The 27,862-nt window shown below is 44.9% G+C and overlaps 1 protein-coding gene across 1 annotated transcript in view; it reads left to right on the forward strand.

Annotated features, from left to right (window-relative positions):
* LOC142256962 (uncharacterized) overlaps positions 1-27,862 on the forward strand; it is a 165,693-nt gene that overhangs the window by 57,355 nt on the left and 80,476 nt on the right. The window contains exons 3-6 of the mRNA XM_075328986.1: positions 3,966-4,015; positions 5,411-5,464; positions 11,269-11,419; positions 17,317-17,399. Of these exons, the coding sequence (XP_075185101.1) occupies positions 3,966-4,015; positions 5,411-5,464; positions 11,269-11,419; positions 17,317-17,399 (338 nt within the window). The remainder of the gene's footprint in view (positions 1-3,965; positions 4,016-5,410; positions 5,465-11,268; positions 11,420-17,316; positions 17,400-27,862) is intronic.

Below are 27,862 nucleotides of genomic sequence, written 5' to 3' on the forward strand. Positions count from 1 at the left end.
AAAAAAATGAACATACAATCCAAAAACATTTTTGTTGTTTTTCTTGCTCTTTGCTTGGCAGACTTTCCCATTAGTTTATGGTGGTGTCTCCCAGTGGCGTAATTTGACGTTCATGCAAAACATTCATCAGGTTCTTCACATATCGAGGTCTTGTCGTATGAGTTGAAAGGACATTTTGGGTCCTCCAAGGCCCCCACGGGTCCATTTATGACTTTAATCCCTGTAAATATTTTAGTTACACCCCAAAATGTTGACTAAAGTCCAGTGGGTGGACCACTTGGTCACCCATCTATCCACCACAGATCATTCTGGTTTAGATCGAGGTTGGTCATTTGCACGTCTGACACCAAATATTTTCCTGGTTAGCACCTGTATTTTTGAATTTACATCAAAACTAAGGGGCACTTTGCACACTACGACATCGCAGGTGCGATGTCGGTGGGGTCAAATAGAAAGTGACGCACATCCGGCATCGCAGGCGATATCGTAGTGTGTAAAGCCTTTTTGATACGATTAACAAGCGCAAAATCGACGGAATCGTATCATCGGTGCAGCGTCGGTCATTTCCATAATTTGGAAATGACCGATGTTACGATGTTGTTCCTCGTTCCTGCGGCAGCACACATCGCTGTGTTAGAAGCCGCAGGAGCGAGGAACATCTCCTACCTGCGTCCTGGCCGGCTATGTGGAAGGAAGGAGGTGAGCGGGATGTTTACATCCTGCTCATCTCCGCCCCTCCGATTCTATTGGCCGCCTGCCGTGTGACGTCGCTATGACGCCGCACGACCCGCCCCCTTAATAAGGAGGTGGGTCGCCGGCCAGAGCGACGTCGCGGGGCAGGTGAGTGCATGTGAAGCTGCCGTAGCGATAATGTTCGCTATTCCAGCTATCACCATGATATCGCAGCTGCGACGGGGGCGGGGACTATCGCGCTCTTCATCGCAAGCATCGGCTTGCGATGTCGTAGTGTGCAAAGTGCCCCTAAGACCTAATCCAGATTGGGCGGCACAGACACTTTTGCGATCATGGCGGCTGTGTCGGTGCTGCACTGTCTATCCTTACCCTAAGGGGCACTTTGCACACTACGACATCGCAAGCCAATGCTTGCGATGCCGAGCGCGATAGTCCCCGCCCCCGTCGCAGCTGCGATATCATAGTGATAGCTGGCGTAGCGAACATTATCGCTACGCCAGCTTCACATGCACTCACCTGCCCTGCGACGTCGCTCTGGCCGGCGACCCGCCTTCTTATTAAGGGGGCGGGTCGTGTGGCGTCATAGCGACGTCACACGGCAGGCGGCCAATAGAATCGGAGGGGCGGAGATGAGCGGGACGTAAACATCCCGCCCACCTCCTTCCTTCCACATAGCCGGCCAGGACGCAGGTAGGAGATGTTCCTCGCTCCTGCGGCTTCACATACAGCGATGTGTGCTGCCGCAGGAGCGAGGAACAACATCGTAACATCGGTCATTTCCAAATTATGGAAATGACCGACACTACTCCGATGATACGATTACGACGATTTTGCGCTCGTTAATTGTATCAAAAAAGCTTTACACACTACGACATCGCCTGCGATGCCGGATGTGCGTCACTTTCGATTTGACCCCACCGACATCGCACCTGCGATATCGTAGTGTGCAAAGTGCCCCTAAGATCCATTGACCCCATGTCCTACAAGAGCAGGCTTCAGTAGTGTTTTTCTACGTTAAATTCCCTCCTAAACGTTGCCCCACACCCGTAATTTCCTTGAATTGTTCCTCAGCCTCGGCACAACATATTTATTTATTTATGACAAGATATGTTCATTCTGTCTTTTTTCCATATGTGCCTCGCCCTTCATGTCTGATGTTTGATGTAGAAATCCTTTTTCTTCTGCTTTCCTCATGATATATTCCTTTTCTGCAAGTTGAACCTTGATGAGCAAAACCAACCAGATCTTACATTTAAATATCAAAGTGAGGACTTGGTGGCCGCACCGCAGGGTTCTGGATGAAACAAAAACAGCTGCATCCTCACTATTGGGCTAGGATTGTGTTTGCTGTATTTACACAGTAGGGATCAGTAGGTGATCCCAGAATGCAACAAGTTGACTTTTGCAGAATTCTGAGATCAATAGGTTTTGATTTTGCACCTATTATGGTTTTAAACTACAATCAAATGATCAGGTTTCATATTGTGCCTACTGTCAACTTATGTTTTGTTCCAGAAACACTGTCAGTTTTGTCCATAAGCTCTTTCTGGTATTGCAACTCAATCTTATTTTGGTAGATCGGCCATGTTTCCCTTTAAAATTTCCTATGTCTGGCTGTAAGACAACTAGCTGCAGCAGAAGTCTTCCTGCTGTGTCCTATGTGTGTGTGTCCGGCTGTAAAACAAGTACCTACAGTAGAAATCTTTCGACTGTGCCGTTTGTCTAGCTGTAAGACAACTACCTGCAGGAGAAGTCTTTGTGCTATTCTCTGTGTGTCTGGCTATAAGACAACTCCCTGAAGCAGTGTTCCTGCTGTTCCCTGTGTGTTTGGCTATAAGACAACTACCTGCACCAGACGTCTTCCTGCTGTGTCCTGTGTGTGTCTGGGTGTAAGACAACTACCTGCAGCAGAAATCTTCCTACTGTGTTGTGTGTGTCTAGTTGTAAGACAACTACCTGCAGGAGTCTTTGTGCTATTCTCTGTGTGTGTATCTGACTGTAAAACAACTACCTGCACCAGACGTATTCCAGCTGTGACGAGAGTGTGTGTGTGTGTGTGTGTGTGTGTCTGGCTGTAAGACAACTGCCTGCAGCAAAAGTCTTCCTGCTGTTCCCTCTGTGTGTCTGGCTATAAGACAACTACCAAGACAACTACCTGCAGCAGAAGTATTCCTGCTGTGCCCTGTGTGTGTCTGTCTGAAAGACAACTAACTGCAGCAAAAATCAACCTGTTGTGCCGTGTGTCTGTCTGTAAGACAACTACCTGCAGCAGAAGTCTTCCCACTGTGCCCTATGTGTGTCTGGCTATAAGACAAGTACCTGCAGTAGAAGTCTTCCTGCTGTTCCCTGTGTGTGTCTGGCTGTAAGAAAACTACCTGCAGCAGAAGTCTTCCCACTATGACATGTTTCTGTATAAAAAAATTGTTTAAAAGAACAGAGAGTCCTCAGTGGTTGATACCTTTTAATGGCTAACTGAAAAGATGGTAATAATTGCAAGCTTTCGAGACTACTCAGGTCTCTTCATCAGGCATGGTATAACACAAAATCTGAAGAGTCACGTATTTATACACAACAGGACTTAGAATAGTGAAGTAAAAAAAAAAAAAAAAAAAAAAAAAAAAAGAACAAGTTATATGAAACAGAACTATCTCTATGGCAGAGGGACAAGCTGTTCTAGCCATAAATACTGCTGCAGTTCAGTGTGAAAGTTTTATTGTCCTTTGATGATTCTGTATGTAAGACAACTACCTGCAGCAAACGTTTTCCTCTTGTGCCCTGTGTGTGTGTCTAGCTGTAAGACAACTACCTGCAGCAGAAGTCTTCCTGCTGTGCAGGCCTGCCGTAAAATAACTAAGCTCCATCTCTTGACTGGGGCTCCAGTCAGCCACCAACAAACAGTAGGAGATTAATCCATTTGCTTTCTGTAGGATTTCTACAAGATCAACTGTTTCAGGATCATGCAAATATGCTGCAGACTAACAAACAGTGAGGACAGCTTTATTTCCTGATTCATTTGCACATTTATTTCTAGGTTTTATTCTTTTTTGAGGTACATTTTGTATGTAACCCCTGGAGAACCTTAGGCAGGAGACAATCACAGTAAGTGCAATCTTTGTAGCCGTTTCCCTTGTGTGAATTATTACGTGTTCTCATATGTGATTAGCAGAAGTCACACAGTATGGAGGACTCTGTAGAGCATGTTCTATCTGGATAGTCGTGCTGTTTTATAACTCAAAATGATGGATCCTTTTCTCTTTTTTTTGTCTGTACAGATTATTTAGTCTATAAACTAGAAGCTCAGGAGGCCCTGAACAAAGAAAAGGTAAATGGTCCAGTGTGCCGGAATGATTGTCTGGGTGTGCCGGATGTCACGTGTGCCGGATGTCACATGTGTGGAGTGCCGGATGTCACGTGTGCAGGGTACCGGATGTCACGTGTGCAGGGTGCCGGATGTCAGGTGTGCGGGATGCCAGATGTCACTCACGTGTGCCGAATTTCATGTGTGCTGGATGTCATTCACGTGTCTCGGATATCACGTGTGCCGGATGTCACTCACGTTTGCCAGATGTCATGTGTGCTAGATGTCACTCACGTGTGCTGGATGTCACGTTTGCGGGGTGCCGGATGTCACGTGGGCTGGGTGCCGGATGTCGCGTGTGCTGGGTGCCGGATGTCACGTGTGCTGTGTGCCGGATGTCACGTGTGCTGTGTGTCGGATGTCACGCGTGCTGGGTGCCGGATGTCACGGGTGCCGGATGTCACGCGTGCTGGGTGCCGGATGTCACGTGTGCCGGGTGCCGGATGTCACGTGTTCGTGTGCTGTGTGCCGGATGTCACGTGTGCTGTGTGCCGGATGTCACGTGTGCGGGGTGCCGGATGTCATGTGTGCGGGTTGGCCGGATGTCACATATGCAGGGTGCCAGATGTCACATGTGCTGGGTGCCTGATGTCGGATGTCACGTGTGCCGGATGTCACGTGTGCAGGGTGCCGGATGTCACGTATGCTTGGTGCCAGATGTCACATGTGCCGGGTGCCCGTGTCTGTGTGAACCTGCAGAATGTGGGTGTGAGACCGGTGCTTTTTTAGCCCTTCCACCCGTTGACTTCATTAAAAAAAAAACACACATGTTTTTTGGTGCATTTCTCTGCCACAAGGTGCAAATTTTCATGCAATAAATATCTGCACCAAATCTGCAGCGTGTGCACATTGCCTAACACTTGCAATGTTATACATTGCCATGCTTACTGAAAAAGCTCAAGGTCAAGGGATGTAAAAAGAGTCTTTATTTTTGGCCCTTCCCTTCCTTTTAAGGAAATGCAAATAAGAATGTTTCCACTTATTAGGAGCAAGCAGATACATAGAAAGTGGAGAAGGGTGACGTCAGGGATTTCTCACCGTTTCCAAAACCCCAGTATGAAATGCACGTGGCTAAAAAAATATCAAATGGTCGCAAAATCCGATTTCAACTCCCCTGATGCCAAGAAAACAATTCTACAGCCCCCTGCGCGGTTATATGCGGCCATGACCGTGGTGATCCGTGTATGTCGGGTGCATATGTGGAGTGATTCCTCCCCCGTAATGGAGCAGATCGGGCGGCTCTGGTGTTGGGTGGACTCGACACAATCACATTCTGCGTCATCACATATATCCAGGATATTAACTGGTGACATTTCATGTTTTTTAACCAATTTTTAACCTTGTGTTTTGCTCTTTCAGCAAGATTCTATGAATCGCTATGGGGCGCTCAGCTCACAACACAAGATTCTCAAGGTAAGAACCGCGTAACTCCAGATTCATGAAATTCACGGTCAACATTCGAGTCATAAAAGGGAACCGGTCACTAGATTCTTCGCCTGATCGTGGGCAGAAACAATCCGAGCCGGCTGCACCACTGCAACCAGGTACATCTTTCTCTGAAATTCTGGGTATGAATCTAATCACAGGTTCCCTTGAAAGGGGTTGTCCAAGATTTAAAAAAAACATGGTTACTTTTTTCCAAAATAAGGAAAAAGTTCTGCCTCATCCTTTCACAGCTTCTCGGATAACTTGGGCTTTTTTGTTTCCATTATTGCAGTTCAGTTGCAATACCAGTCACTGCCTATGAACAAGGGTGGCGCTATATTAGGAATCGAAGACCTATTTTTCTAATCTTATTAACACTAGAAGTGCCAGAGAGGGGTCATTTGACATTTCTACCGTTGGAATCCTATGGAGATCGAAATACTTGGGACTTCTAGTGTTAAAACCCCTCTAATTGATTGGAGACTGAAATTGGGAAAGGTGAATCAAATGATCCTGTGGTTTCAGGCCATAGAAGGTCACAGCGTCTAGCTACACAGAATGCTCCCTGACTTTCCATTGTTCCTGCTCTTAGTATTCATTGGTATAGGTATCTTTCCTGCTTGAATCATCTTTCTTCCTTTTAGACCCAGCAGGAGCTCGCCTTTCACCCAGCTGCTGATCATCAGTATTCTCTTGGTGCTTAAATACTACCCCTTCCTTCCTTGGACTGGTGCTGGTGATATTTTTCAGTTCATTCAAGCCTTGGTTGCAAGGAGGTGGCTTGCACTCCTCTGTTGTATTGTTGCTGAAAACTTTGCTGAACTCCTGCCTGTGTCATCTAATGATAAGTAGTTCATGCATTTCCCCTGTTTGTCCTCCTTGTGTCTTCCGTTAACATTTAGTGAAGTTGATGAAGAGCTTATCCCATCCGTTCCCTATTTAGGGCCCAGCACTAGGGATACCTAATGTCAAGTATCCTGCTCGGCGCATATGTAAGGAACCTATCTAAGGTTGTGAGGACCCCAGGGACCAGCGGTAGGTTTGATCAGGGGTCACCATCTCCCCCTTCCCTAGACGCAGGGTTTCCCTTCCCTTTCGCCAATCGCTTGGTACTTCCCCGTACCTAGAGTGACAGTGGTTATCTGCTGTGTGCAGGCACTTCTATTTCTTACTGTGAAGTCTTGATACACCGGTACAACAAAAAGGGTTTATGGCGAGCACTGCACATTTTAGATCCTTCATTAATGAAGCTTTTAATTAATTTAAAGCTTCAACGAACCCTAATTAAAATTCATAGACCATGGATGCAGCAGGTTGAGACTGTACAATCTAGAGATGTAAAATCCACATTTCCAATTTCTTAAAGATGGCCAAATTTTGCTCTTGTTTTGTTCCTGATGCTCCCCTGAATATCTTTTTGGGATGTTGTTATTTGTTTTGTTCTTTTTAGTTCTATTGATATGGACCTTTTTATATTTTACTGCTAATTTTTATGGCCTTTACCAAGAGGTTGGTTCTTATAGGATCCTCAGGGGTGTGTCCTTAGGCTGCTTAACCTGTAAGCCACACCCCTTTGTAAAGAACATAAAAATCAGCTCCAAAAAGGCTCATATTTCTGGGACATTCAAAAAGATAAAAAAAAGAACCTAAACAAAAAAAAGAACAGTGGGAATAAAATATTAACAAAAATTGGCTACTTTTTGCCTGTTTAAGGATGACTAGTCACCAGGTCTCTAAAGTGGCCAGTACTTTCTCATATTTTATTGCCTGAACTTCCCTGAGTATTCTGCTTTTTTCGCTTTTAAAATCTGCCATATGGTTTCAGAGATATGGGCGTTTTTATTTAGTGCTAATTATTGTCTTTATCAAGAGGGCGTGGCTCACAGGGTAAAAAAATGCAGATTAGCATAAAGACACGCCCCTGAGGATCCTGTGCCCACTAAAGTCCATAAAAATTAACACAAAATAAAAAGGCCCATATATTTGGAACTGTATGGCAGATTTTAAAAAAGAAAATAGTAGAATACTCAGGGGAGTGGCGGGAATAAATTAAGAACAAACAACTGGTGTTGCTAGACTCGGTGACAGGTCCTCTTTACAGGGCAAGCAATGTAATTGATTTATGTTTGTAAATGTCCAGGTGCTGCCCTGACTTTCATTGTCTCATTAGTAATAATATAGCCTCTCCGAACGATATTATTGCTGTGAAGTCTAGCAGAATTGCATATGACGGATCAAAATGGATCCTATGCAGAGATAATAATTTTATTCATTTATATAGCGCTATTAATTTCACAGCACTTTACATACATTGGCAACACTGTCCCCATTGGGGCTCACAATCTGGAGTCCCTATCAGTATGTCTTTGGAGTGTGGGAGGAAACCGGAGATCCCGGAGGAAACCCACGCAAACACGGGGAGAACATACAAACTCCTTGCAGATGGTGTCCCAGGACCCTAGCGCTGCAAGACTGCAGTGCTAACCACTGAGCCACCACAAGACTGCAGTGCTAACCACTGAGCCACCGTGCCCTCAATATATAGCACTCATTGATTAGAAAAATGGGCTATGGCTAGTGGATGCCATGACAGATCCATTCTCTGTAATACAGTCACCTAAAATGTTAATTCTCCAAACGGGGGTCATAACATGCTGAGAGTGGAGGTTGGAGGGTCATAATTTGGAGACCATTGCTCAGGATCAAACAAATTAAGATATTTGATTAACTGTGTACATTAATTGAACAAAGTTCAATTATTTTTTATTTATTTATTCTTTTACTAAAAAGAGGCTTCAAGACGATGTGCTTAATTCTTTTTTGGGGTTGACACATCAACCCCTTTCAGAGTTTCCTTTGGCCATTTTCTGCACCCCTCCGGATGATGACACTGACTATTGACCTCTAGTCCTTTACCCTCTCCGGATTATGACACTATCAACCTCTAGTCCTTTACCCCCGTTCGGATGATGACACTAATGACCTCTAGTTCTTTATCTCTTTCCGAATGATGACACTTATTGATCTTTAGTCCTTTACTCCCCACCAGATGATGACACTATCGACCTCTAGTCTTTTTACCCCTCTCTGGATGATGACACTATTGAACTCTAGTTCTTTACCCCCTCCGGATGATGACACTGATTGACCTCTAGTCCTTTACCCCGTCCGGGTGATGACACTATCGACCACTAGTACTTTACGCGTCTCCGGATGATGACACTATCAACTTCTAGTCCTTTACTCCCCTCCGGATGATGACACTTATTGACCTCAGGTCCTTTACCCCCCTCCAGATGGTGACATCTATCAACCTTTACCCCACTCCGGATGATGACACTATTGACCTCTAGTCCTTTACCCCCACTCCGGATGATGACATTATCAACCTCTACTTCTTTACCACTCTCCAGATGATGACACTATCGATCTTTAGTCTTTTATCCCCCCTCCAGATGATGATGCTATCAACCTCTAGTCCTTTACCCCCCTCTAGATGATAACACTATCGACCTCTAGTCCTTTACCCCCATCCGGATGATGACACTCAGTCCTTTACACCCCTTTGGATGATGACATTTACCAACCTTTAGTCCTTTACCCCCCTTCGGATGATGACACTATCGACCTCTAGTCCTTTACCCCCCTCCGGATGATGACACTATCGACCTCCAGTCCTTTACCCCCCCTTCAGATGATGACACTTATCGACCTCTAGTCCTTTACCCCCCGTTCGGATGATGACACTATTGACCTCTAGTCCTTTACCCCCATCCAGATGATGACACTCAGTCCTTTACACCCCTTTGGATGATGACATTTACCAACCTTTAGTCCTTTACCCCCCGTTCGGATGATGACACTATTGACCTCCAGTCCTTTACCCCCCTCCAGATGATGACATTCAGTCCTTTACACCCTTTTGATGATGACATTTACCTACCTTTAGTCCTTTACCCCCCTCCGGATGATGACACTGTTGACCTCTAGTCCTTTACCCCCCGCCGGATGATATTCCCCTCCGGATGATGACACTATTGACCTCTAATCCTTTACTCCCCTCCTCACATCGGAACTTTTAAATAACTTGTTGTGTTAAATCTGAAGCAAAATGTCAGCTTTATTTTTTCCAGTCTCCAATTGTCTGATCTTTCGATCACCTTTCCTTTTTACCTTTTTATTTTTTTATTTTTTTAAATGACAGCAATTTTTTTTCCTTTCACTTCCAAGTAACCACTCAGTCCATTGTAATTTTCCATACGCTACAGGATTGAACAGTAACGTCCGCGGCCTGCACCCATAATAGACCATCGCTGCAGCATAAATAGTATGTTATTAAAAGCAATGCTCTTCTGCCCAGCACATAATGATATATTTATGTAAGTGATGTTTCCCTTCCATTGTGCGCAGCATTGGGCACAGCTCTGTTCTGTGCTCTTGTAAAGACTCATTTTCCGAACAATCTCCTCCAGTCTTGTGGGTATGTGGAATGTGTTTTCTATGAAGTGAATAGTGCGCCCTTTCTTAAAGTATTTGGACATTTTTCCATGTGCGTAGTTTGATTTTTTTTATTTTTTTTTTTATTATTATTATTTTTGTATTTTTTTCTTTCCTGGGAACTTATTGACATTTTCTTTTACATTTTTTTTTATAATATCTTATATATATCCTAGCCTTGCCTGGGAAATCAGAACATTTCTCAAGCCTACTGTAAGGTTAACTTTGTTTTAGTATTTCTCTTCTATGCTTTTCTGTGTTATGGAATTCCTCTATTATTCCTCCTGGAAATTTGACTAATTCTTAGGCCCTGTGCACATGGTGCAGTTTTTGATGCTTTTTTTTTATACATTTTTGGTGCAGTTTGTATCCCGAATCTGCATGTCTATCCTTATCCCAGCAAAGTCTATGAGAAATCAGAAATTCTTCTTTTTTCCTGTTTTTGGTGCAGAAAAGATAAGCAGAATGTTAATTATTGGTCTCTTTTTTTTCCTGCCTTTTTTTCCCCTTCCAGCCAGTGATGTCGTTAAAAAATGCACCAAAAAATGCACCAAAAATGCACTAAAAATGCACTAAAAAATACACCAAAAATTGCACCAAAAATGCACTAAAAAATACACCAAAAATTGCACCAAAAAATGCACTAAAAATACATCAAAAATTGCACTAAAAAATGCACTAAAAATACACTAAAATTGCACTAAAAATGCACCAAAAAATTATGCCTTTTTTGGTGCTTTTTTGGCCACGAGGTACTTTTTTTGGGGCAGAAAATTTCTGCAACGTGCGTACATACCCTTTTATAATGGAAAGTATCTGAGCGTACACACACCTTTTGACCAAGAGCATAGTTAAAGGCACTTTTAATTAAATTAATTAATTAAATTATTTAATTAATTTAATTAAAAAAAGGCTTTTTACCATCACTGGCCCATGTGAACATGCCCCAATAAGCCGGCAGACAAGAAGAGATTGTTGATCATTCTGTCCCAATTTATATCGGTATTTAAACAAGCACGGATCTACCTGTAAATATTCATGTTATGGGCAGAAATAATCAAAAAACTTGGTCGCTGATTATGTGTTTCCAGGAGGAATAACAGAGAAACGACACAATAGAGCAATGTAAAAGTAAAAAAAAAAAAACAAACAACCTTCTTTTCTGGGCTAGTTATGTACATCACGAAGTTGCTACTTCCTTTCTTCACCTCTCTTGGTAGGGGGCGACACTGAGCAAGAACTTTTTTTAGTTGTTCATTTATTCCGATATTTTTTTATTTTTTTTTTTCTATTAGAATCAGAATGAAGAGATGAAGAAGCAGCTGTCCGACTTACAGGTGGAGCAAAGCAACCTGAAGCTGGAGCATCGCAAAATCGTGGAGCTGCACAGTCAACGACTGAGCCAACTGCAGAGGGACAAGGAGAATGAAATTGTCAGCCTGCAAGGTGGGAGTGATAGTCCCCGACGACGGGAAGCTATCTGAACGTTGTGTGCATTTATCTAGGGATTATATATGAGCTATGTACAAAAAAAATACAATACAGTTGAAACCAGAAATTTACATACATTATATCAAAAAAGACACATCTGCAGGTTTTTCCCTCCGCTTTCTATAAAGACACATCTGTAGGTTTTTCCCTCCGCTTTCTATAAAGACACATCTGCAGGTTTTTCTCTCCGCTCTCTATAAAGACACATCTGCAGGTTTTCCCTCCACTCTCTATAAAGACACATCTGCAGGTTTTTCCCTCCGCTTTCTATAAAGACACATCTGTAGGTTTTTCCCTCCGTTCTCTATAAAGACACATCTGCAGGTTTTCCCTCCACTCTCTATAAAGACACATCTGTAGGTTTTTCCCTCCGTTCTCTATAAAGACACATCTGCAGGTTTTCCCTCCACTCTCTATAAAGGCATATCTGCAGGTTTTCCCTCCGCGCTCTATAAAGACACATCTGCAGGTTTTCCCTCCACTCTCTAAAAAGACACATCTGCAGGTTTTTCCCTCCGCTCTCTATAAAGACATATCTGCAGGTTTTCCCTCCGCTCTCTATAAAGACACATCTGCAAGTTTTTCCCTCCGCTCCCTATAAAGACACATCTGCAGGTTTTCCCTCCACTCTCTATAAAGGCACATCTGCAGGTTTTTTCCCTCCGCTCTCTATAAAGACACATCTGCAGGTTTTTCCCTCCGCTCTCTATAAAGACACATCTGCAGGTTTTTCCCTCCGCTCTCTATAAAGACACATCTGCAGGTTTTTCCCTCCACTCTCTATAAAGACACATCTGCAGGTTTTCCCTCCGCTCTCTATAAAGATACGTCTATCAACACACCTCCACTCAGGTCACAGTGAGCAGACTTATTATATATGAGCTATGTACAAAAAAAATACAATACAGTTGAAACCAGAAGTTTACATACACTATCAAAAAAGACACATCTGCAGGTTTTTCCCTCTGCTCTCTATAAAGACACATCTGTAGGTTTTTCCCTCCGCTCTCTATAAAGACACATCTGCACGTTTTCCCTCCGCTCTCTATAAAGACACATCTGCAGGTTTTTCACTCGGCTCTCTATAAAGGCACATCTGCAGGTTTTTTCCCTCCGCTCTCTATAAAGACACATCTGCAGGTTTTTCACTCCGCTCTCTATAAATACACATCTGCAGGTTTTTCCCTCTGCTCTCTATAAAGATAAGTCTATCAACACACCTCCACTCAGGTCACAGTGAGCAGACTTGTGGTCCACTCAGTGATGGGGTGGTTGACACTGAAAACAGCACCAAAATTGATGACGACTACAGAGAACCTGAGGTTGAGGGGAGGGAATGTTCGAAAACCTCTGAAGTTCCGTAGAATCCAAAGAAAGCTGAAGATGACACTGCAGAGACCCAAGATGGTGAAGGTAATGAGGTGGAGACCCAAGAGACAGCTGAAGCTGTGGAAGGGGAGAGAGCCACTGAGGAAGTGAAGTCTGGTCCAGAGGTCTCATCAAGAGCTGAGAGCTTAACTGAATCTACTGATAGGGCCAAGGCTGAAGATCTAGAGATTGACTTGGCTCACAAGAGTGAGAAACCTGAGGCCAAAGGTGACGAGTAGTGATGAGCGAGTACCAAAAAGCTCGGGTGCTCGAGGCTCGGGCCGAGCATCCCAAGATACTCGTGTACTCGGCCCGCGCACCGAGCCCAATGTTATCCTATGGGAGACCCAAGTATTTTTGTGAAATGACCCCCGGCAGCATGTAGAAACCCTAAAAATGTCACAAAAGTCTCAGAAGAGTGCTCAAATGACATGGCAACAGCATGGGGAAGACCCCTTGAAGCATTTATCACTCAAAAGTCAAAGCTGTGAACAATTTTGTCCGAGTTTTACGCCATTTTTACGGACTCACCAGAAAACCTTCCAAAATGACACCAAAATGAATTTTCATGGCGGAAATGTTACGGGCACATACCCAATAGTGAGATAGAGCTGGTGTATGTTACTTTTTGAGATTAATACATGAAAGATTTTACGTAAAAACATTGTGTGGCACTCCGATGTCCAAAACGCACGTTTTGTGCTTTTTACTAGCGATGTCGGTCATTTTTTTTTCATTCTATCTCCCGTCGGTCGGTCTCGCTCTGTCTGTCTCTCTCTGTCTTGTCTGTCCCCCTCTCACAGTCTGTCGGTCATTCTCCCCCCTCTCTCTTACTTACCGTTCCCCGATCACTGCCACGGCGCTGCACAGCTGTTCACTAAACTCCGGCGGCTTTTCCTCTTTTGAAAAAGCCGGCCGCTCATTAAACAATCTCGTATTCCCTGCTTTCCTGCTTTTCGGCGCCTATGATTGGTTGCAGTGAGACACGCCCCCACGCTGAGTGACAGGTGTCTCACTGCACCCAATCACAGCAGCCGGTGGGCGTGTCTATACTGTGCAGTGAAATAAATAATTAAATAATTAAAAAAAACGGCGTGCGGTCCCCCCAATTTTAATACCAGCCAGATAATGCCATACGGCTGAAGGCTGGTATTCTCAGGATGGGGAGCTCCACGTTATGGGGAGCCCCCCAGCCTAACAATATCAGTCAGCAGCCGCCCAGAATTGCCGCATACATTAGATGCGACAGTTCTGGGACTGTACCCGGCTCTTCCCGATTTACCCTAGTGCGTTGACAAATCGGGGTAATAAGGAGTTAATGGCAGCCCATAGCTGCCAATAAGTCCTAGATTAATCATGTCAGGCGTCTCCCCGAGATTCCTTCCATGATTAATTTGTAAATTACAGTTAAAAAACACACACACCCGAAAAATCCTTTATTAGAAATAAACACTAACAAAGTCCCTCATCACCAATTTATTAACCCCGACTAACCCTCCATGTCCGGCGTACTCCACAGTCCTCCAGCGTCGCATCCAGCTCTGCTACATGCAGGTGACAGGAGCTGCAGAATACACCGCCGCTCCTGTCAGCTTCACACAGCAACTGAAGACAGCCGCGCGATCAGCTGAGCTGTCACTGAGGTTACCTGGATCCAGCGGTGGATGCAGCGGTGGCCGCGGGTAACCTCAGTGACAGCTCAGCTGATCGCGCTACTCACCGCCGCTCCGGTCAGCTCCACGCAGCAACTGAGGTGAGTATAGCGATCAGCTGAGCTGTCACTGAGGTTAATCGCGGCCACCGCTGGATCCAGCGGTGGCCGTGAGTTACCTGACTGACAGCAGCTGATCGCGCTACTCACCTCAGTTGCTGTGTGAAGCTGACAGGAGCGGCGGTGTATTCTGCAGCTCCTGTCACCTGCATGCAGCAGAGCTGGACGCGACGCTGGAGGTCCGTGGATTACGCCGGACATGGAGGGCTTTGTCGGGGTTAATAAATTGGTGATGAGGGACTTTGTTAGAGTTTTTTATTTCTAATAAAGGATTTTTCGGGTGTGTGTGTTTTTTAATTGTAATTTACAGATTAATCATGGAAGGTTTCTCGGGGAGACGCCTGACATGATTAATCTAGGACTTATTGGCAGCTATGGGCTGCCATTAACTCCTTATTACCCCGATTTGCCAACGCACCAGGGCAAATCGGGAAGAGCCAGGTACAGTCCCAGAACTGTCGTATATAATGTATGCGGCAATTCTGGGCGGCTGCTGACTGATATTGTAAGGCTGGGGGGCTCCCCATAACGTGGGGCTCCCCATCCTGAGAATACCAGCCTTCAGCTGTATGGCTTTATCTGGCTGGTATTAAAATTGGGGGGACCGCACGCCGGTTTTTTAAAATTATTTATTTATTTATTTTACTGCACAGTATAGACACGCCCACCGGCTGCTGTGATTGGGTGCAGTGAGACACCTGTCACTCAGCGTGGGGGCGTGTCTCACTGCAACCAATCATAGGCGCCTGTGGGCGGGGAAAGCAGGGAATATGAGATGGCTGTGTGCAGAGCACAGCGCGCCCGCCGGTATAAAGGCTCGGTCACGCTGTGCAGGCCGGCCGATCACTGCAATTCCACAACTAACAGGGCTGTGGCATTGCAGTGGTCTGCCAGCCAATCCCTGCATGAGGGCTGGCTCTCAAAAGAGCGCCAACATGCAGGGATGAAGACCACGAGTACAGCACGAGTATCGCGAAATTACTCGGTACCCGCCGAGTAGCCCGAGTACAGTGATACTCGTGCGAGTACCGAGTAGTGACAAGCATGCTCGCTCATCACTAGTGACGAGAAACCCAAAAGTTCTAAGGCTGCGGCTAAACCTGAGGAAAGTGCAACTGAAGAAGTGGAGCCTTTAGTGAGAAGAGAAGAGGAAGATGGGTCTGCAAAACCCAAGGAACAGTTTGATGGCTGTGAAGATAAAGGAATCCGTCCAGTCTTTAAGTGCATGGTGGATGTGAGAAGACTTGAAAGAAGCCTCTACCAGTGAGAAGGTGCACAAAAATTTCAAGAAGGCCGTGGGAGGCTGTAAAGTGCACGTTGCCCCAGGGGCTAGTCAATTGGTGTGGTCTGCAAGTGAATCCACAGAGAAGCAGGTGGCTATCCTAAGTGACATGCACCTAAGATGTGTTCTTACGAAATGGATGATTTCTGTAAAGAAGGCGCTAGACACTTAGAGCATATGACGCAGATGACCGCAACATTTCAGGAAGTGGTTGTTGTGAGGAAACCGTTAATTAGGTTTGTAATACGAGCGCTGAGAAATAATGTTCCGCAAGCCAGGAAAGATTCAGGTATTACAGCTATCGAATAGGAAGAAGAAACCTAAACCTTATGGAGCATCTGCGGGGCCTCCTCAAACAGAAGGTGGAAAGACAGCAAGGTGTCTAACATTCACCAGCTCCATCATGACGTCTTAGGCTATGTGCCCACGGGACCTTGCCTCTGCGGATTTTCCCGCGGAAAACCTGCGGATTTTTCTGGATTTTCCAGCAAGTACAGACACTCCCCATGTTATCCTATGGGACATGGGGAGTGTCTGTGTCCACGCTGCGGAATGTGCGGCTGCGGAATATACTGCAGATGTCCCGCAGCCGCACATAACTGCATGTCAATTATTCCTGCGGAATTACCTGCGGAAATCCCGGCCCTCCACTATGGAGATGGAGGCCGGAACGTCCGCAGGTAAATCGCATGAAAGTCCGCAGGTTTACCGCAGCTAATCCGCTGTACTACCGCAGCTAAAAATAGCTGCGGATGCTGGTGGGCAGCTGCGGTAAACCTGCGCCCATACCTGCGGATATATCCGCAGGTACGAGCTCCCGTCGGCACAAAGCCTTAGAAGCAGCTTTATTTTACTGACAAGAGAGCAGATTTTTTTGTAGAAAAAAGCAGCAAAAAAGCAATGTGTGAACATACTCTTAGGCTATGTTCACATTTTGTGTTTTCAACATTTTTGAAGAGTTTTATGCAAATTTAAAGCTGCTTTTTACAGTGTAACCTATGAGATTCCAGAAATATCATGCACACCATTGCTTTTTTTTCTTACTGAAATGGAAAACTGAAGCAGCGTGTCAAATCCTTTCACTGTTTTTGCTGCATTTTGGCTGCTTTTGTGTTATTAAACCTAACTTTATTAAAAATGCAACCAAAAAAATTCAACAAAAAATCATAGCAAAAACAACAGCCTGATTAGTTGGAAATCAATGGAAAATGGCAACGCTTATACTTTACAAACATTTTGTCTTATGACCTCCACTGTAAGTTATGAGGGTCTGAAGCAGCTGGGGCAATGAAAGCATTTTATCTCATGCAGAAAGCCATTTTGGAAAGAAGAGGGAACTTTGTCAGTCAGATGATTTTTTTTTGATTTTTTTTTCCTTGTAGTAGGCTTGGGTGATTGTTCTCATTTTCCTTTGTTGTTATATATTTGCAGACACTATATCAAAATTGCGAGAGGAGAGCAAGTTACTGAGAAGGGCTCACCAGGACGTCCACACGCAGCTCCTTGGTGCACAGGTAACCCCGCCCATGAGGAGCAGAAGCATCATTTTATGGGGCTGTATCTAGGAAATTAAGGGTTGTGTTTCACATAGAGAGGTTTTCTATTCTAGTTTTGTGTGCAGTATGTTACGCACGATCTGTATTCACTGTTGCGAGAATGCGGCTGAACCAGCACTGTATGCGGCGAGCATTAACCTCTAGTCATAACGTATGTCACATTCTTCTCTCATCCTTCCTATGATCTAACATGAAGTCTGACAGCACAAAATAAAAATTCAAACCAAGCTCGGTGCATCCTTGGTGTGGCCATTAGTTCAGTGCACCTTCCCGCCTATTTATTTTGCATCCATCTCCACCTTCCTCTTTCTCAATTGACAGGTTTAGTGTTACTAGAGCCACAGGAGGACAATGAGAGATTAAAAAACAAACACAGAAGGTGAAAGGTACATTGCATTGTTTGCCCACACCAAGCGTGCAGCGAGTGCCTGTGCTTGGTTTAAATCTATGCTTGGTTTAAGGCGGGCTTTGCACGTTGCGACATCGCAAGCCGATGCTGCGATGTCGCACGCGATAGTCCCCGCCCCCGTCGCAGCAGCGATATCCTTGTGATAGCTGCCGTAGCGAACATTATCGCTACGGCAGCTTCACATGGACTCACCTGTCCTGCGACCGTCGCTCTGGCCGGCGACCCGCCTCCTTATTAAGGGGGCGGGTCGTGCGGCGTCACTGCGACGTCACACGGCAGGCGGCCAATAGGAGCGGAGGGGCGGAGATGAGCAGGACGTAAATATCCCGCCCACCTCCTTCCTTCCGCATAACCTACGGAAGCCGCGGTGACGCCGGTAGGAGATGTTCCTCGTTCCTGCGGCTTCACACACAGCGATGTGTGCTGCCGCAGGAGCGAGGAACAACATCGGACCGTCGCGTCAGCGTAATCATGGATTACGCCGACGCTGCACCGATGATACGATTACGACGCTTTTGCGCTCGTTAATCGTATCATCTAGGCTTTAGAACACTGCGATGTCGCATGCGATGCCGGATGTGCGTCACTTTCAATTTGACCCCACCGACATCGCACCTGCGATGTCGTAGTGTGCAAAGCCCGCCTAAATCTGTGCTTGGTTTGAATCTGTGCTTGGTTTGAATCTGTGCTTGGTTTGAATCTGTGCTTGTTTTGAATCTGTGCTTGGTTTAAATTTGTGCTTGGTTTGAATCTGTGCTTGGTTTGAATCTGTGCTTGGTTTGAACAGTCATTTTGGGCAGACAAAGTGACTTTAAAGATAACCAACCAGGCAGTGAGATGCTGATTCCAGGCATACCTGTGATAGAAAGATCAGATGCTTGGCTGATTAAATATCTTTAATCAAAGTGGCAGAAAAGCACTGCACTTTGATTGATGTGTGCAACGTGGGCGGATCTTTGTGGTTCAGGTCCTCACGTTTATTCCTTTTTTGCCCCCTTTTCTTTATTTGTATATCACGCCGCTGGTGTTGGCCGTGCATGCACATTGCCAAAGTACTCAGGTCTTCATTAAAATGGTGTCGGAGTCTGCGCATGTGCGAACCGCTATCTCTGGCACCATTTTATTGAATACACTGACTATGAGAAGTATTGCAGTAGTAGTGCAGATTTTGATTATTTTTTTTTACATCTGCACATGCGCTGATGCTTCTCAGCCTTCATCGCAATGTGTTCAATAAAATGGCACCGGAGATGCAATACGCGGATGCGCGGACTCCGTCACCATTTTAATGAAGACCTGAGTACTGTGGCAATGTGCATGCACGTCCAACAACAGCAGTGCAATATACAAATAACGAATTCTGCAGTGTGCTGTTTCTCTGGTATTCCTCTGGGAAATGTATAAATAAGTTACCTGGGTTTTAGCATACCCCTTGTCGAACAATGCTAGCCGTGTATGAGTGTCTATTGACAATGGATATGGTGACAACCAGTGGTTTCTTAATTCCAGGAGGAATAACTGAGGAATGGTAGAATTCAGGCTTCCAAGATAAAATGCTCCAGAGCTATTTTTTTTCTATTAAGTACACGTCAGGAGAAGATACCGGTTCTCCTTAATGGAACCCTTTCGGAATCTATCCGCCAACCGTCATTACACCGCAGTTTGCAGCTCCTGTGACCGGCCTGACCAAGGGGCACCGCTAATTGTCACACACTTTTTTTTTTTTTATATTATTTTATTACATTTGTTTTACTAAACGTTGTATAACTTGTGATTTATGTGCTGATAACAACCTGCCTTCCGAGCAGTGACGAGAATGAATGAGCGGCTCCATTCTCCACTCTACAACGCGGCTATTGATTATTTGGGAGCCATTTAAGTAAATGAAAAGCTGGCACCGGGCCGGCCTGGCGGAGGAGAGTAGGCTAGAGACTGCTACTTAATTAGGACGCAAAAGGATATATTTGCAAAATAATCTGATATTTTCAGCTTCTTAGTGACCTAAGTTTATTTGTCACATAGGTCTGACAAAAAAATGCAGCATGTTCACTCTTTTTGTGCTTTGTCCCTGAGTTTCTTACTAGTGGTGGGAGGATTCTCAGGTCAATCCCTCACCGACTCCCAACCGCTCATTCTTTTTTTGGGGTCGCTCTTTAAGCTCATACATATTCACTGCTTTCCCCGCTCACCGCCGTCTGTGATTGGTTGCAGTCAGACAGCGCCCCCAGCCGGTGTGACAGGCTGTCTAACTCTTCCAATCACAGACCCAGTCTGCGGACGTACAGTAAAAATAAATAAATAAATAAAAACCAACGTGCGGTGCCCACCAATTTTTATAACCAGCCAATATAAAGCCAGACAGCTGAGGGCTGGTATTCTCAGCCTGGGGAGACCCACGGTGATTGGGTGCCCCCCAGCCTAAAAATATCAGCCTGCAACAACCCAGAATTGTTGCATCCATTAGATGCGACAACCCCAGCACTTTACCCAGCACTTCCCAATTGCCCTGGTGCGGTGGCAATCTGAGTAATAAGAGGTTAATCTCCGCTCTCAGCTGACACTAAGCCCTAGATTAGTGATGGCAGGCGTCTATAAGACCCCCCATCAATAATCTATGAGTGAAAAGAAACGCAAACACTAAAAAAATCCTTTATCTTAAATAAAATATAAAAAAAGACCCCCTTTATTAACCCCAAAAACTTCACTGCAGGTCCGACGTAATCCACACGAGGTCCCACGACGATGCAGCTCTGCTACATCCGAGCCTGGAGAGACCAAAAACATGTCAGAGCTCTCCAGGCTCCAGGAAACACTGACAAGTGGGACCTGTCTGGCAGCAGGGACGTCACTGTCGGAGTGGTATTTTTAGTGACTATTTTAGGAGATGTAAAATACTGCATCCCTATTGGCTGATTAGCTGGGACGGGTCACATAAAGTGGCTTTATAGGATTGTCCTCTACTGTATATTATTTTATAAAATAGATCCATTTCAGTTCTAAAACAGATTCTTGCCAACTCTCGCACGTCTGCCCACGTTTCCCCCTAGTTTACTCCTCCTAGTAAGGGGGGATGTCAGTTGACCACTGCAGACAATCAGCCACCACTGATTGGCTGCAGCAGTGTTGTTCTGTTTGAGTTGGAGGTAAGAGCTAGGAGACTGTGATTTAGTGGATTTTATACAACCTTCACTAGAATAGGGAATATTATATAATAAAGAAATACTTGTTGACCCACTGCTCTAGAACTGCAGCTTTGGTACTCTCTGCCATCCCATCAATCTGTCACCTGACCACTGCAGCCAATCACAGACCTCAGCACTCAAGTGCTGTACATGCAAAGTCACATCTGAGGCTTGTGATTGGCTGCAGCAGTCAGGTGACTGACTTTGCCAGTTCAGTGGGAACCATCAGAGCAGCAGCATTGTTATTTCTTTACATTAATACGTTCCCCACTTTTGGGGCAGATTCTGTAAAATGTTAGAAAACTCCTTTAATTCTTGTAATAAACAGATACAAGTGTCTGGTTCTTTTATATTGGGGATTCCTGTGGTGCGGTAATTGCTTTGTTTAATCTACATGCTCTGGTTTAATGGCGCAGTATAATGAGCACCTCCATTAGCTCCCTGAGGAGTGCACCATTAACCTGCGGCGCAGTGGGATCGTCTGTCCGCCCCATAAAGTGTTTCCCAGCCTGCAGGATCCTGAAACAACAATCGTGTAGAAATCCGGCAGATTGCACAGGAATACATTCCCTGCTGATCCGTTCCACTTTCGGAGTGATGGACGGAGGGGTCTATTTGTCCTTTTATCTGGACAGTCATGATTGGCCGCCATACACATTAGATTCCGATCCGATGATCCCTGTCTCTCCCAAACCCTTTCTTCCGCCCTTATGTAAATGCACACTCATCTCAACTGAGTGTGCATACATTCTGTATGGAGAGAGGAGTAAGCCACTGACGGAAACCTTGAAAAGTAATTTATTTAGTTTATCCCGAGGCCCCCTACATATTAAATTAGATTAGTCACCCGGACCACCTAAATTTTCAGATTTAGCCAGCATTAATCCTTAGATTGACCCTGGCTTCAAGGGCATTTTTTACGTTATTGTGGAGCACATATAAATTACTATGCAATATATATATTATTTATTATTATTATTATTATTATTATTATTATTATTATTATTATTATTATTATTATTTTTATTATTATTATTATTATTATTATTTTTTTTAAAACAAACTTTTTTTTCCTAGATTTTCACTGCCAACATTTCACACCAAATATTCTGTTGAAAGAATTCTCCAGCTTATTACTAGTGTATAGACACCGAATATGTGTCAGGTTTAGGTTTTGGTTTTTTTTGCAATGTGTGGGTCATACAATTTATTTTATTTGACTATATATATAGATAGATTATTTATTTTGCAAATGGAACTTTTTTTTTTCCAGATGTTAAATACATTTTTTTTCCCACTGTAACTGGGCCTTTAATAGGGGCCAAAGTTACAGGGGAGAACAAGCCTTCTACAGTGATAGAGGCGCAGAGCTGCACTGGGTTCAGAAGTAGAAGTTCGGTTCAGCCGGACTTTAGATAAAGTTTGGTCTTCGACTCGGACTTGACCTAAACCCCAATGGAAGTCACTAATTAGCCAGTTCGGGCCTCATCTCTTCGCCCACATGCAGATAGCCATAAACAGATCACTTCCGAGGGTGGGCAGGGTTTTTCTTTCTATTTTCTTTGTACACACTACATCCGATCATGCTGTTGTTACCCCCAGTTTGAGCCGTTCAAACACTGCAAACAGCTCATACTTGGCTGAGCACCGAGTGTACCTAAGTACAACGACGCTCGCTTGAACGGTATTCATACGTAAAGCACCCGAACTCCAAAAAAAGTAAAGACAGAAACCATGATTGACCATTTCTGTCTTCTCCCCAGGGTCCCTCGCTGTGTCTGACCCGCCCTGCCACTGCATGAGATTTAATCCTGCTTTTGTAAATTTACACTGGGTAAGAAATAAAGGGGTTTTCAACTTTTAAAAAACGTGATTACATGGTAGTGCTCGCTCATCACTAGTTACCAGTACTGAGCACCCGAACATGGAAGTGCTCGCTCATCACTAATTACGAGTACTGAGCACCTGAGCATGGTAGTGTTCGCTCATCACTAGTTACGAGTACTGAGCACCTGAGCATGGTAGTGCTCGCTCATCACTAGTTACGAGTACTGAGCACCTGAGCATGGTAGTGCCCGCTCATCACTAGTTACGAGTACTGAGCACCCAAGCATGGTAGTGCTCACTCATCACTAGTTACCAGTACTGAGCACCTGAGCATGGTAGTGCTCACTCATCACTAGTTACCAGTACTGAGCACCTGAGCATGGTAGTGCTCGCTCATCACTAGTTACCAGTACTGAGCACGAGCATGGTAGTGCCCACTCATCACTAGTTTCCAGTACTGAGCACCCGAGCATGGTAGTGCCCGCTCATCACTAGTTGTTATGAGAACCGAGCACCGAAACATGGTAGTGCCCGCTCATCACGAGTGGTCACGCTTGTCCACTATTTCTCCATTCATATGAGTGACATTAGACCCTATTTTAGTGATATTGGGAGCCAAGTAATGATACTTTTCGTGCCTTTCCTGCTGCTAGGTGGTTGGAGGATAACTCTCACAGAGTGGCTACCGAGGAATAAGGGACTACAGCTAGCGCCGCAACAAACAGGGTACACCGGTAACAAGATACAGCAGTGGGCTCTGGTGCTAGGGAGAGGGGAGCGGGGTCACCTCCTAAACTAACTCGAGGCTGGTCTCTACACTCACTAATATCCCTATACGGGTTCTTTCGCTCTGTCACAGATCTCGTCCCTAGGCCCTCCCTTGTTCTGAACTCACCCTGGCTAGTGAGAAGGCTGACAAGAACACTAGTCTCACCACTTCAATAATCCAAAACAAGGGTAGAAAGACAGACAACGGGAAATAGACACAAAAGGAAAACACTCCAAGCAACTCCAATGCAGCTAAACACCACAGCTGCAATAGTCACAAAACTTCAGCTTCTTCCAGAGACAGATTCCTTCTAAAGTGTACTGCTAAGATGTGAGAATCTATAACCGACATCAGATGTTAAGACACGTGACTATTTATAGTGAAGGGGAGCGGTCAGAAAGAGCTGCACCTGGGAATAAGGCTCCAGAGCACAGCCAGATAGGAAACAGTCCTTAACCCTTATAGCACAAAAGGAAAGCAAGTACATATGATGCAGACAAGCACACAATACCTTCTGGTCCCAGAATGGCCAGAGCCCCCCAGAGCAGGGCACACCCAGGACAATAATTTCATTTAGGGTCTATGTATGGCTTTGGAATTAGACACATGACCGCGAGGAGGAGGAAGGGGTTTAGGATCTCCTGGGACCCCGCCGGGAGACTCCTTCATAGGTTTCTCGATGCTAATTGCAACAAAGGATCAAAGAAATAAAGTGGAGATTATCAGAGGAATTGCTGGGATAGATTTTATGCATCTTTTGTGTCTGGCGTCTCATTAAAGGAAGCGATTGAGGAATCCTCATTATCATGGAATTGTCTCGCGATCTCAATAACTGGGGTACAGTTATTTTGGGAAAGCCGGCTGCGCTCACTGGAGACCAAAGTAGAATTTTCTCACCAATTTTATGACTTTTTTTCACTTTTGTTTTTTAATTGGCAATAAAAATGTCGGAAGATATAAAGCAAGTTACCGATTTAGATTTGTTACTGGAAAAGTCATAAAATGTCGCAATTCTTATCTTGTATAAGGTTTCATTTTCTGTTCTAAGGAAAGTTCAGGATACTTCTCGTAATATTCATATACAATGTTCTACATGGGTAGGTTCACAGGTTATGCAGTTACGTGTAGTGCACCGTGCCTCTTAGTAAATTAGCCGCCTTCACTCCCATGATCTCCTGTTAATCTCCTGTTTAGAACTGGCCGATCTTAAGAAAAGCCTCCCCCTACGTGTTACATTCACACATCTCTCTTTGTAAATCCTGATTTCCGCTGCCTCGGCTCGAGCTGCGAGCAATGTTTGCATTCTTGTGGTGGGAGCTGCTGATTCCTCAGATTCCGGCTACACTTATGTAGTGGAAAGGAAATGCCGCTAAGAAATCTCACGTTCCCTATTCTCTTCCTTTAAAGTGAAGGTTCAACTGTTTAATTCCTCGTTACCTTCAAGTTCAGAAATCTGTGCAAATAATTGCTTTATAGCAGCCAGAGCTTCACTCTTCTGATAGCTCCAAATTCCCCCAAGGTCAATGATAAAGATCTAGTTGCCTTCAGCCGCCACTAGAGGGAGCATTTTGCATACTGTTATACTGTTGAGATCTATAGATGAATAGTATGCAGTGAGCTCCCTCTAGTGGTGGCTGCAGGAACATTCTGTCTTGATTCATGCATGGCTCTGCCGCTGGTGAGCCGGTGCATGTATCGTGTCTCCGGGGTTTAGGACTCATGGGAGGGATTTGTTCGGTTTTGCCTCTTTCCAGAGGTCATGTTGCCATATCTTGGTGCTGCTGCCTCCGGGTCGCCGCCAGTAATAGTTCCTACTCTGCAGCATGCGCAACTGGTTCCTGTGAGTCTGACTCAGATCTGTCCCGCTACCCAGCTTACCTCTCCCTGGCCTGTGTCTCCCTTGTACTGTCTAGTCGCCCTGTGTGCCCTGGTCCCATCACGTGTCTGTCTCCTCCCCCTCCTCTGTACTTACTCCCGGCTTCTGACCTTGGTTACGATTCCTGACTTTGGTTCTCTTTTCCTCTTGTGGCTCTTGACGTTACTTCCTGGCGTCTGAGCCCTTTTCTTCCACCTGTTTACAGCTTGCTCACTCCCCTGAACTGACGAGACATCCTGGTTTGGACTTAGGCTTGCTGACTCCCGTTTCACATGTTCTACCGCCCTCTTGTGGGCTTCTTGCTAACTGCACGTTGGAGTTTTTTCTCCATTCAAAATCAGTACTCCCACAAGTGAAGCGTGACACATTCTTACTATATTCTGAGTTTAGCAATACTTCACAGTTTGGACCCCCATTTTTTTCCAGTTTTACTTTTCTTTTGGGTCAGGACAGCTGAAATGCCACTATCTGAATCCTGCCATACAGCAGCCTTTATCTGTCACGTTAGGTACGATGATGTACCAAGCGAACGGCGAAAGCTAAGGAAAACCATGTGTATAGGGAAGGGGGAGACCAAACCTACTGCTGGTCCCTGGAGTCCAGCACCACCCTAGGTAAGTTCCACTCCTATGTGCCGATCCGGATACCGGACCCTAGGTATCCCTAGTGCTGGGCCCTAAATAGGGAACGGATGGGATGAGCTTTTCATCAACCACGCTAAACCACTATAGAAGACACAAGGAGGACACACAGGGAAAAAGCATAAACTACTTATCATTAGATGACTCAGATAGAAGTTCAGCAACAATACCACAGATGAGTACAAGCCACCTGCTTGCAACCAGAGCTTGTGAAGGAACTGAATAGTATCACCAGCACCAGTCCGGGGAAAATGAGTATTTAAACCCAAGGTGAAATACATATGACAAGCAGCCGAAGGGAAAAGAAGCTCAGCTGGGTCCTAGAGGGAAAAGGATGAAAACCCAGCAGAGGAGATACATAGTAAACTGAATACTGACAGCAGGAACAATAAAAAATCAGGGAGCAATCTGTGCAGACAAATGCTGTGACCTTCTATTGACAGACACCAAAGGACCACAGTATCCATACATTGATTATTGTAACCATTCTCTTATACAAGTCTCTGTTCTGTATTATACACAGTCCTCTTTATTATACCCACAGTGTGTTTGTCCGGCTATACGCTGCTACATATGTATTAGTATTGATCTTATACTGGATCTACCCTTCTCACATTCTTATAATGGTGTATACATTCTCCCTGCATTAGTTATAGCACTGCTGTCATGAGATTCTTACAAACGTCATCAACTGTCATGGTGGCATCAGGTTTTGTTCAGACTACAGACTCTGACACTTCGCCCGATAACTTCTGGGATGTCTGTGATCAACGCAGGCAGACTCGGGTGTTCGCCTGCAGAGTGGTGATTCATAGGCAGGCTAGCAAGAGTTAATCTCTGCTGGTCTGCTTGTTAGTCTCCTTTTGATCACATGTTGTGAAGAAGCTAATCACATCTGCTCCCCTCTTATATATGAAGGCTGGACACTTCCACCTATGCCAGCTATAGTTTATCTTAGCTGGTCTAGTGAGGTGTTGTGACCCAGACTACCTTGTGGTTGCTATACTTGTTTCTGAGTGTGTTTATGGAGTCAACTCTTGTTGCCTTTTTGTTGTTACCTTTCTGCTCTTGCTTTTCTCCTGAGTCTTTCATTGTCTATTTCCCTTGTCTATATCTGTTTTTTAACCCCCTTCCTGCCCCATCCTTCCATAGTGAGAGGTGGGTATCAAACTAGTACTGGTCAGGAGCATAGTCAGGAATGGGACTCAGACATCACCACCATCAGGAGTAACCCTGCGGTTAGGCATGGCCTAGGACTCCATAGATTAGCCACAATACCCATTTTTGAGTTTATTAAGCTTTTGGATGTGTTTTTGGAAGTTGAACCTCACATGGCAGACTTTGGACTGTATGTTTTTAATAGCCGCATCCCCCAATAAGGCTGATCACAGCTTAATCAACAGCTGAGACCCCCGCAATCAACTGTTATTTAATGAGGAAACCCAGCAGCAAGTATTGATTTTTCCTGCAGTGCCCCCAGAGGAGAAGTGAAGTATTACACAGCATCCAATGAAATTAAAGGGGTTTTCCACTTTAAGCAAAGTTTTTCCCTAAGACTTCCAGAATAACAAAGCCAAATGGTATTCACCCTCCCATGCTACAGTGTTAACAGTGTAAAAACCACTTTAATGGGATTTACATAAATGACGGGTCCTGCAGAGTCAGACTTGCTTTTTGTCTTCACAAACCATTGTCTGCCTGTTTAGGAAGCTTTATT

This window comes from Anomaloglossus baeobatrachus, chromosome 11, assembly GCF_048569485.1.
Source record: "Anomaloglossus baeobatrachus isolate aAnoBae1 chromosome 11, aAnoBae1.hap1, whole genome shotgun sequence".
NCBI lineage: Eukaryota > Metazoa > Chordata > Amphibia > Anura > Aromobatidae > Anomaloglossus > Anomaloglossus baeobatrachus.